At 39.1% G+C, this 12,196-nt stretch overlaps 1 protein-coding gene across 1 annotated transcript in view; it reads right to left on the bottom strand.

The window, feature by feature from the left end:
* The window catches only part of MCUB (mitochondrial calcium uniporter dominant negative subunit beta), a 71,645-nt gene that overhangs the window by 11,957 nt on the left and 47,492 nt on the right, over nucleotides 1-12,196 (bottom strand). Inside the window, exons 2-3 of the mRNA XM_084626818.1 lie at nucleotides 650-725; nucleotides 6-176 (exon numbers count right to left, since the gene is read on the bottom strand). Of these exons, the coding sequence (XP_084482944.1) occupies nucleotides 6-176; nucleotides 650-725 (247 nt within the window). The remainder of the gene's footprint in view (nucleotides 1-5; nucleotides 177-649; nucleotides 726-12,196) is intronic.

The following is a 12,196-nucleotide window of genomic DNA, read 5'->3' as shown; positions in this document are numbered from 1 at the left end:
AATACCTGTTGTAAAGACTTCTGCCCTCTGAATTCCCTTATCTTCTTTCTGTACATCCTGCAGGAAGGTCCCCACCGTTGTTAACATTGGCTTGACTGTAAACTGACAGCGCTCTTTTCTTGAAGGTAACATAAGGGTTACCACAGGAAGGCCATATCTGTAATTGACAGTTACTTCTAAAAAAAAGGAAATAAAGCCATATTGTAATGTTTTAAATTTACACTTGCTTTTAAAAACAGAGATGTTTAATATAGAAAGACACTGACAATCTGCATTTGTTCAATGTACTGTACTTAACTACAACATAATGCTTCATACTTTAACTTCTGGAACACTCAATCATTATCAATAATAATTAAGACCCGCCACACGACTGTGAAGCAAGTATCCTTCCCATTTTAATCCTGGGGCAACCCAAGCAACAAAAGGGTAGGTGAACTGCTCAAAGTCACTCAAGAAGTCAATGACAGGGCTCAGAATAGATACCCAATCTCCGACTCCCAGTTCTGTGCAGTAATCCCTCACCATGGCTGAATGAGAGATACTTGCTGCTATGCAACTGAAGTCATGCACATTCAGTGTTTCTAAACATGTCATTTTCAGAAGGCTGGAACTGGAAGTTCAGTTGATTTGAAAAGAGAAAACTTACCATCAGATGGCACCAGTGTGCTATAGCATGCTGCTTTATAGTGCTTCAGATTTCCACTTTGCCTCAGACACAGCATCTGCAATAGAGATTTTGGCTTTAAGAAAGGGTTGGGATAGAATGTTTCCTTGGTGAGAGGCAGTCTCCAGCCCAATATGGTAATCTACTTAAAATATGAAAAATCATCTCCCTAAATACAAAAGGCTTTAGAGACTCTCTTGCTGGGCAGGACCATTCCTATTTGTCCTAATATTTCAACCAGTATGCTACTAATATCTTAAGATGAAAGCACAGCTCAGAAGCAGAGCAGCACTTCTTTAGTGTTAGGCAGTATATTGTAAATAACTTGAAATGTTTCTACACTGTCATGGCTTGTAGGAGAGAATATCACCACTCACTATGCACATAACTGCTTGGAGAAGGTCATGCAACCTATCTTTTACAATAGTATTTGTCTGTGTTGAATGAAAAATAGCTTACTTTAAGGGAACTGTGTTGTTTGAACTTCTGAGTAACCAGTAAGGTAATAAAGAAGCTGTTTTATACTGGTTTGGTAAATCTAAGTATTGAAATATCCACCAGCTTTTTGTGAATTGTCTATCCCATTCTTTGCAGTTCACCCTGAGTGACCACAGCTGGCCCCCACTAGGACCCTGATGACAGTTACCTTTTGGAATGAACACACAGAGTAATCACAGCAGGTGTTTTAACCTGAACAAGGTCACTAAAAATGTCCACCCCCTGAAATACCGGTAAATAACGATAATATGTCTCACTCAAGGCTTGTCTACACACAAAAGGTGCTTTACCTATATCGGTATAGTCAAAGCAGTACAACTCCTCCCCTCGGGTGGATCCAGTTAGATTGGTATAAAGGTTCTTAATACTGGCATAGCTATTCCCATATGGCAGTGGTTCTCAACTCTGGTCCACCGCTCGTTCAGTGAAAGCCCCTGGCGCGCTGGGCTGGTTTGTTTACGTGCTGCGTCTGCAGGTTCGGCCAATCGCGGCTCCCACTGGCCACGGTTGGCTGCTCCAGGCCAATGGGGGCTGTGGGAAGGGCAGCCAGCATATCCCCTCGGCCCGCACCGCTTTCTGCAGCCCCAATTGGCCAGGAGCGGCCAACCGCGGCCAGTGGGAGCCACGATTGGCCGAACCTGCAGACGCAGCATGTAAACAAACCAGCCCGGCGCGCCAGGGGCTTTCACTGAACGAGCGGTGGACCAGAGTTGAGAACCACTGCCATATGGGAAGGGAAATAAACCAGAGTCTCCTTTATGCCAGTACCACTACAACTACACTCAAGACTGGGCCAGTATAACTATACCTGTTTAGAAAAGAAAAAAACCAAACTCTGGCCCCCTTAACTGAAAGTTACAAAAAAAGAGTGTGGATATGGACTAAGCAAAGTTGAGACTTGACAGGGAAGGAGGAAACTGCACAGTTTGGGGTCAGTTTACCAGATAAAGGAGTAACCCCCTGGAAGGCTTGCAACACGCTTTGCCTGAGGCAGATATATTTCTGCTTTCAGTGCCTGCAAGCTAAACCCTTTATGAAATGTATCAAGGGGGCATTACAAAAGTATGGGGGACCCACCCGCAGGTAGTAGCTTGGGGACCTGATTATGATGTTCTTGTATCTAACTGAATTGTGAGCTTTTTCTTTTTGGATAATAAGCACCCTGTAGGGTAGCAAAAAGAATAAGTTTATAAAGAGTGATTCCATAGTATGTGTTGTGTGTTTCATTTATGGGTGGTGGTTTGCAGGGTTTGGATAGGAGTTTTGTTTTTTATATCTGCCCCTCCTGCAAACTGGGTTTTAAAAAGTGAGAGGTTTTCAGGTTGGGAAATTCTCAGTTGCTTGTGACAACTGAGTCTAGACAGTGGGCAGGAACCTGACATTAAATACAAAAATACCTTAAAATTATTGTTTTAAAAAAGAAAATCTGTGGCTGCTAGCCAGTCCATGATTGCTGCAGAACAATCCAGAACTTTATAGCAGTAGCATGAACTGAAATCATCTCTCCCTGCTCCAAAAGCACAAACTCCTTCCATCTGAGCAAAAGGAAACTCTCTATTAGCAAATTAGGACCTGTGACACAGTTAAGCAGTTCTGGTTCCACCTAGTAGAAGACATGCACCGCATGCCACACATACAGCGTTAGGCACAACAGTAGAAAAAAAATTAAGCAATTCATATCCCAGTTTTTCAGAAAAGCGTTTCAAAGCAAGACAAAACAAACAGACTAATATGTCCTCAGTAATCCAGTATATAATAATCACAATGTATCAGGCATGTCTCCCTGGGAGCTACTTAAGACATGCCTCTTTGTATTGATATATGATGAGCAATTACTTCTGCTTCTGCTCATTAACGAATTACCTGTGGTTCACCCTGTCCTGGACATTGTACCACACTGTTTGCATGAAGGTGCAGCTTTATTTCTTTTGTTGCAGATTTTTTGGCATCAATTTTGCTTAGACAGTGGACAACCTACTCAATAATTATCAGTTGGAAAATACTAATTCACTTTATAGATGCCTTTCTTGGAATGAGTTCTTTTAGAACATATGGGTGTATTCTTTAGAAGATTGTGTGTATTGTTTGTAACCCACTAGAAAAAAGTCTTTGTATACTGTATTTATAAAGATTGAAATGAAATTCTGACTGTAAGATAAAATGGATATAATCTGCATCTATTAATGAAGTCATGTTTGAGTGAAACAAAAGGAATAGCCTCACAGTACATATTTTATATGCTTTCTCTTTCTGCAAAGACTTATTCCTGTGCTTCTCCCCAGTGCAAACAAACAAAACCCTTGATTATATCTTTTTCTTTCCTTCCTGAAAAACAACCTGTTTATAATCAAACATGATAATACTTACACACAAAGAGAAAAATAAATGGAGGTAACTCAAGAGGCTTTATTAGCTTTAGACAGTAAGATAGCAGGAGAGGTTACTGGCTAAGAGTGAAGTCATGCTTTAGGGGATAAAATGGTTTGTTAAATGAGAAAATAGCTGAAAAAGGAGTAACAGTGAGTGGTTATAACTGGTATCTACTCAATGGAAAGAGGTCACTAGTAGATTTGCCCTAGGGTTTGTTTTGTGACTACCCTTATAGATAAGTCATATTTGATCAGAATATAAACATATGACAAAGGCTTGCTGCTGATGCTGAAAACCATGTTCTAACAAACTATATGTAGCAATGCAACCAAGTTCAGAGGGACTGGGAATATTGGTTAAGCAACTGTCTCCATTTATGCACAATGCTGTTTAATGTACAAAAAACATAATAGATAAGCCTGGGAGGGAAACAACCAGTAGACAGTGATGATACTTACTCAACAAGACAGTCATGGAGCAGATTAATCAAGAAAGTTTTATTTGTAAATGGAGACTAATCATTAGTCATCTGCACAGTGCACATAACTGCAGTACAGAAAGACATAAGTACATCAAAAAAGGAACACAATTCAAATCAAGCCAAGTGATTGTTTCTGTGCAAAGCCCAGTTTCTCCGTAAGGGAAAACAAAGGGCTGAGTTAACATCCTTGCTCTGCTCAGGATTTAAATCTGGGGTTCCAGATGTGATTTTAAGTATGAGTCTCTGGCCATTAACCTATCCCCCCCAGCATAAAGCACTGGGCTGTAGTGATTGCAGTTCTGAAAGGTCACACTGGTACATAAAAGAGAGCATCTTTTCAAACTATATTGCAATTAATTTGTCACTGTTTTTAAGGAGCCAAGAAATCACCACACATTGTAGTAAAAACAAGCAAAGACTCAAAATATTTAAGAGTCAAAAAGCTGATATTAATGAAAGACAACACATTTTTGTTAAAAGAAAAGGAGTACTTGTGGCATCTTAGAGACTAACCAATTTATTTGAGCAAGAGCTTTCGTGAGCTACAGCTCACTTCATCGGATGCATACCGTGGAAACTGCAGTAGACATTATATACACTCAGAGACCATGAAACAATACCTCCTCCCACCCCACTGTCCTGCTGGTAATAGCTTATCTAAAGTGATCATCAAGTTGTGCCATTTCCAGTACAAATCCAGGTTTTCTCACCCTCCGCCCCCCCCTCCCCCCGCCACACAAACTCACTCTCCTGCTGGTAATAGCCCATCCAAAGTGACCACTCTCTTCACAATGTGTATGATAATCAAGGTGGGTCATTTCCAGCACAAATCCAGGTTCTCTCACTCCTGGATTTGTGCTGGAAATGACCCACCTTGATTATAATACACATTGTGAAGAGAGTGGTCACTTTGGATGGGCTATTACCAGCAGGAGAGTGAGTTTGGGGGGGGGGGGGGCGGAGGGTGAGAAAACCTGGATTTGTGCTGGAAATGGCCCAACTTGATGATCACTTTAGATAAGCTATTACCAGCAGGACAGTGGGGTGGGAGGAGGTATTGTTTCATGGTCTCTGTGTGTATGTAATGTCTACTGCAGTTTCCACAGTATGCATCTGATGAAGTGAGCTGTAGCTCACGAAAGCTCTTGCTCAAATAAATTGGTTAGTCTCTAAGATGCCACAAGTACTCCTTTTCTTTTTGCAAAGACAGACTAACACGGCTGTTACTCTGAAACATTTTTGTTAGCAGTCCAGCCACTTCATTAAGTTCCTTCAGAACTCTTAGGTGTTTGCGGTTTGGACCTTCTTACTTGTTGATACATTAATTAGCAACTTGTTCTAGACCTCCTCTTTTCACATCTCAATCTGACAGTTTCTCATCTTTATTACCTGAAAAGGGTGGCCTTTGGTAAGCCTCTCTCCAGTATCCTCTTAAATGAAGACTGATTCAAAGAAATCATTTAGCTTCTCTATATTTTCTGGTATTATCTTCCTCAATTATTCCCCTTTACCTACCTGGTGGCCCAACAGACCCACTGAATTTCCCATAGACTTCCTACTTCCAATATCCTTAAATAATTTGTGTGTTAATAACATTTTAGATTAATTGTTCTTCAGATTAATTCCCCCGTTTCATGTTACATTTTAGCTGACATTGTTTACTTCACTTGGGCTGAATTTCCATTTATTAAAACATACCTGATTGGCTAAAATTACCACTTGATGCCTGGCTGTTTAACAATACTGGTTGTGACTTGTCATCTTACTTTCTTTTTCATTTAGGAGTCTGACTGCCTTCTGTGACTCAGTGATGGTGTCCTTAAACAGCCACCTGCCTGGGTTTTAACTGCCTTGTTCTTGACTGTAAAATATCTTTGATAAGTTTTCTAATTTAATTTATTGTAAAGCTCCATTTGATGTTAATGTTATAGCAATACTTTTGGGTACAATTCCTTCTCTGAGAACGTTGAGTTTACTTGTAACGTGGTCACTATTACTTAATAATAGTTGAGCCACGATTTTCTTGAGCCAGCTCCTTTGTGTTACTTAGTGCTATGGTGAGAGGAGCCTGTCCTCCTGTGTGCTCCAGAATTAGTTGTTCCAAGAATCAACTATTTAAGTTGTTCAGAAATTGCTTCTCTAAACCTGGTCTCCAGATTTACATTTGACCAGTTTACATGTAGGTAAGCTGAAATCATGCCTCATTAAGGCTTGATTTCCCTAAAACACTACACACTCAATATTAGAGCTGCCCAGGAACCAGGATTTCCATTCCACAGGAAATTCTGAAATTAAAAAAAAAAATCTGAATCTTAATGTAAAGCTGAAGTTTGAAATTTCCTGTTTAAAAAAAAGAGTTTTGATTTGCCACTACTCACATGATCAAAACAAAATGTTTCAAATTGTTTCATTTAGATAAATGTATCATTTCAATAAAGTCAAACTTTATTTCAATTTTATCATTTAGAGTCATTCTGTTTAATTTATATATTAAAACATTAATTTTAATATGTTTATATATGATATTTAATTTCAATGTAAGAGTCAAAATGAAATGAAATGAAACATCAAAATGAATGAGAAAGGTGAAATGATTCACTTTGCACTTTTTCCCACTGAAAGTTGTGGGAGTCCATATATTCCAAATAAATGTTTCTTTTCTTTGAAACTGCATTTTTGATAGAAAAATGCTCCATCGTAAATTTTTCAACCAGCTTTACTCAATATATATTTTCCTAATCCAGAGCGTCAACAGCATAATCCTACTAATGTATTTGTATTCTTTGGATATGGGATTTTATCAATAATTCTGAGAGTCAAATGTGCAGCCTTTAGAGAAATTAACTGCCCCAACACATGGCTATTGTCTATATGGTACATGCTAGGTAGCCTATATTCACATTTCTCTTCTTCCCAAAGGCAATGATAATTTATTATTCTACTTTCCTCTTTCAGTACAACACAATTCACTGCTAAACATAAGCATTTTAGAACCATTTAAATTACACTGCAGTAAAAAGCACTCCATTTAAAATAGATCTTGCTGTGAGCCTTTCAACAGTAATATAGTGTTAGAGCTCTTCCTTCTTCATATGAGCAGGGGCGCCCCTATTACTACAATAACTCAGGTGCTCTCAATTGTCACCCATGGCTCTCATTTAATATCAGTGCAATTCTCTTAAACCGTCTGCTTGAGAAGCAAGGAAGAAGAAAACTCAGAAAAACCATTTGAGAAACGAGGGACTGGACAACCGAAAGGTGAATTATGTGTCCTGTCCTTCAAACTGTAATCACTCAGCGCCAAGTCACGTCCCTAGCATGACTCTCTGTATATGGATCTCATCCAGCCTGTGGAGGAAGAGGGGAAGGGAGAAGAGTCACCTGCCTCTGTAATGCTATTTGGTCTGCTGAGTCAGGGGTTGGGTCCAGAGCAGGCATGCATCAGTCCATGTTCATTGGGTGCACACACATCCCATTCCCTGCCCACCATATTGTCTCCACAGTGATTGCTAAGAAGCAGCAACATCAGCCTGAGTTATTACCTATTCTGCTGGCTCCTTGGTGTTGCAGAGCTCCCCTTTAAGAACAGCCACAGTGGGGTGGTGAGTGGGGAAGGTTAATGCTGGGGCCCCAAAGCCAGTGCAGTCCCACATGGATTTTGCATGGAAGGCCCAGGCTTCTTCCAGATCAACCCAGGATTCTCCTGGATTCCAGAGGGTCTGTGGGGTTCATTGGCAGCCCATGGCCTGTTCTATGGAAGGAGGAGCCATCCCCGTCTCAATGGGATGAAGTGCAGGAGAAAGTTCTGCAGTTTCCCTCCACTATAAAGGTACATTGCCTCAGTGCTCAATTGCAAACAGCCCAGTGAAGTTAATTCACTGGGACTGAGAAGTCAACTGATTACAGACCTTCCTAGACATTCATCTATCCCAGCAAACAACAACAGGCATACTATGTGAGGGGTTTCTATACTCCATAACATTGGATTAGCTAAGTATAACAATGCTTCTTCTAGGTTTAAAATATTAATATGTAAAAATATAAAATGAGATTAATATAAATATAGCCAGCTATTTATGAGAAAGTTCTCAATATTTTACTTACATGTTTTAGCATCCCCAACACACAGCGACACATTATTGGGAGTAAGGGACTGGAGAGATGTGTGCGTGCATGTGATATTAATTGCAATTTTCTCCTCTAAGAGAAACAAATCTGGAAAGCAATTCATGCAGAATGACAAGATTGAAGAGCCAATAGCCGTGATTTGTGACCGAGCCTGTACTCCAGAAATTAAATGAAGGTTTAAAAAATAAAAATAAAAAGGGGTTGCACATCCAAAATCATTAGATACCTTATCCCAAAATGAATCAGTCTTTCAGACAAAGTTTATAACAAGTACAAGTGAAGTTACAATTTAAAAGTTGTTCACTAGACCTATTTTATATTTTTTCTAATGTTAGTTTTTTGTTAGTAAGAAAACATATGTATAAGGGAGCAAGATATGATGAGCCCTAATGACCACCCTAACAATCATTTTATATAACTGTTCATTTGAGCTATGGAAATGCCTCCCTGTTTTGCATGGCAACCCTTTTATTAACATTTCAATAATTTCTTCCTGCTTTTACTGACCAGAATTTTCATTGTTCTCTGCAGTTCCTAGAATTGATTTAAATCACCATGGAATAAGACATTTTTTATACAAATTACAATTCTTGTTCAGGAGGCTGGTAAATTTGAGCAATTTATCAGCAAGAGGACAATTAATTCTTTTTTTTTTTTAAAAAAATCATTCACTCTCTGAAATAATACTGTTGTATACAGTTACAATTTCACCCCAGAGAAGATAAATGCCCAGTGCTCCAAGTATCAGAAACAGCCCTTTTCTCTTTCCTAAGGAAGTCATTGCTGATAAATTCTCTTACCTTTCTAAACAACATCTTTTGCATCACAATTGGAATTAGTAAGCAAATCCAGTAGAACCTCAGAGTTATGAATGCCTCAGGAATGGAAGTTGTTCATAACTCTGAAATATTAACTCTCAACAAAACTTTATGGTTCTTTCAAAAGTTTACAACTGAACATAGACTTACTACAGCTTTGAAACTTTACTATGCAGAAGAAATATGCTGCTTGATTTTTTTTTTTTAGTTTACGTTAAGCACAGTACTGAACTGTATTTGCCTTTTTTTTTTGGTCTGTGCTGCTGCCTGAGTGTGTACTTCCGGTTCCAAATTAGATGTGTGGTTGACCGGTGGTTTGTAACTCTGGTGCACACTGAGGTTCTACTGTATCTTCTCCCAAATGGAATACTTTATTGTGCTGTTCTGAACAGTACTATGGAGGATTCAACTGCACTGTACATATCTAAGGTTCAATCTCACAATTTATCGAAGAGCTACAATGTTTGTAATCTCTTTTTTCAGGTGTAAATGAAGGTTACAAAGTAACAACAGGCATCTTGGAATTCCAACTGGTACTATTACTGTAGACACTGCAGCAATTCTGATGTACCCACCGCTGTATAGTACTCTTCTGGCCCTTGGGCAAAACACCTCATGCTTTACATCTCTGGAAGTGAATGACACAAGAGATTCATAGTTTTTCTTAGGGGGCTTCAATTCTTCATAACAGTTAATTAATGATCACTAAGAATCTTTAATATCTTCCTCCTGCACAGCCTTCTGCAGATGGTTAAACACTGAATTTAAGTATCCAGATAAATAAAATCAGTGGTTAAAACAACAGCATTAATTAAGCATATCAAGATGTCAAAGTCCCAGATAATTTACCAAGAGGTCAAATACAGCCTTTCAAGAGCACAGAACATTTCTAAACTTGCTTCAGAATTCAGTTTCCATTCCTGAAGTACAGGAATGTCCTTAGCAGATTTACACTGTGATAAGGTCAGATTATGCCCCTTAGATCCACACATCTCTGCAAAAGAACCTCTCTTCCCTACATGGAAAGAGGTGAAGAGGATCAGCCACCTCTGGAACATCACTCTTCCCATCCTCGGTCCTGTAGAGGGCCTCTTGTGGGGCTGGAAGAGCAAAACGGTGAAACTCACTAGTCTAAATTCACCAAACTATGCGAAGTGCAAAAAAGAAAAACTGCATATATGGGGAACAATAAATTAGATTAGTAATTATTTTATTTTATTTTTTAACCATTTAAGATGTTACTCACAGGTAAGTGAATGTGCCTCTTAAAAATACTGTGTATGATTTTTAACATGTAGTGATCCCTTTAAATGGGACTCATACAACTGTGAACATAACCAAACAACTTGAACATAAAAACAACGAGGTGTCCAGTGCATCGTAAAGACTTAACAGATTTATTTGGGCATAAGCTTTTGTGGGTAAAAAACCCACTTCTTCTACTCTAGTGACACTATCATAGGACCCAGCCACACCATCAGAGGCTCATTCACTTGCACATCTAAGAATGTGATATATGCCATCATGTGCCGGCAATGCCCCTCTGCCATGTACATTGGCCAAACTGGACAGTCTCTACGTAAAAGGATAAATGGACACAAATCAGACATCAGGAATGGTAACATAAAAAAGCCAGTAGGAGAACACTTCCATCTCCCTGGACACTCAATAACAGATTTAAAAGTAGCCATCCTTCAACAAAAAAGCTTCAAAAACAGACTTCAAAGAGAAACTGCTGAGCTACAATTCATTTGCAAACTTAACACCATCAATTTGGGCTTGAATAGGGACTGGGAGTGGCTGGCTCACTACAAAAGCAGTTTTCCCTCTCTTGGTATTGCACCTCCTCATCAATTATTGGGAGTGGACTACATCCACCCTGACTAAATAGGCCTTCAACATTGGTTCTCCACTTGTAAGGTAACTCCCTTCTCTTCATGTGCCAATATATATTGATGTCTGTATCTGTAATTTTCACTCCATGCATCTGAAGAAGTGGGATTTTACCCACGAAAATTTATGTCCAAATAAATCTGTTAGTCTTTAAGGTGCCACCGGACTTCCAAAATTAATGGAGTAGGCAACCTTTCTGCAAAGGGGAGCCACATGTATCTTAATCAATCAGAGCTTTGTAATCCACCAAATAAATAAATATTTATATATTTATAAATAAATATATAAATAAATCAGAGTTCACACAGTTTTTCTAACCATTCCCACATAGTTTACACAAAACAGCTGTTAGAGTAAAATGCTCAGTAAATTTTAAGCAATCACAGAAATAAACAATGGGCCAAATTTATCCAATCTCTGCAATGCTGTTACACCACTGATGTGTTTGGTCCATTATCCTGAAGCAAGATGAACATACCCCTTCTTGCTCTTCATTTTCTCTTCATCAGTTTTCTTTTGCTGGTTTCTCATCCCTGCACCTACCCCTCTTCTCAAATTTAATTGGTTTCTCTATTTCTACTATTAACGTGTGTCTACGTATATTACAGCTCCAGTTACAACTTCAGATGTTCAGTTTGGGATATTTTGGAGGCACCAGTACTCGTCAATATCAATTCACTGTGTCATAACAAGAGATGCTGAAAACAGTAACACTAACGTAGGCTGAAAATTGTGAGACAACCTCCCCTCTCCAAGAGCACTACTCCAGAAACAGTGCCTCTACTCTGCAAATGAGCATCTCTGAAAGCACTGGTGGGAGACAGAAAAAAAACTGAACAGCAGAAGAGAGCTTCTAAGCACAAGATCCTCCAGGAAGCATAAAACTATTTAGAAACTACAGGTACCCCTCCCCCAGCTTTCCTTTTCAAAGCAAGAAGACTGTCAAGCAAGTACGAAAAGGGGGGCGAACAGAATAAATATTGTTACACACGTTGGGTGCATCTGCATGTGTACACATAAGTCATACTCGCACAGGTCAAGGAAGAAACTATACCGTACTTCACACTGATTTAAGAAAATATATTTAAGCATGAAGTTAAATATTCTCCTTTCCAACCTGCACAGTAAAGCCACAATGCAGTTCAGCTGATGGATATATTATTCCCATCTTTTTGGGGGACTACATCATATTACAATTTATGACCATGAATTTAAAAATGGTTTTCAATCTTATCCTTTCTCCATAGTCTATTGCACTCCTTCTCTATTGTCTCTCTTCCTCATGCTCCAATGCGTCTCTCCTTGATCCTTCTCTCCCCACAGCCTCCCTCCCCATGGGTG

This window comes from Lepidochelys olivacea (assembly GCF_965140295.1).
Source record: "Lepidochelys olivacea isolate rLepOli2 genome assembly, chromosome: 4".
Lineage (NCBI taxonomy): Eukaryota > Metazoa > Chordata > Testudines > Cheloniidae > Lepidochelys > Lepidochelys olivacea.
Note: the sequence above shows the minus strand (reverse complement) of the source record. Positions and strands in the feature narration are given on the sequence as shown.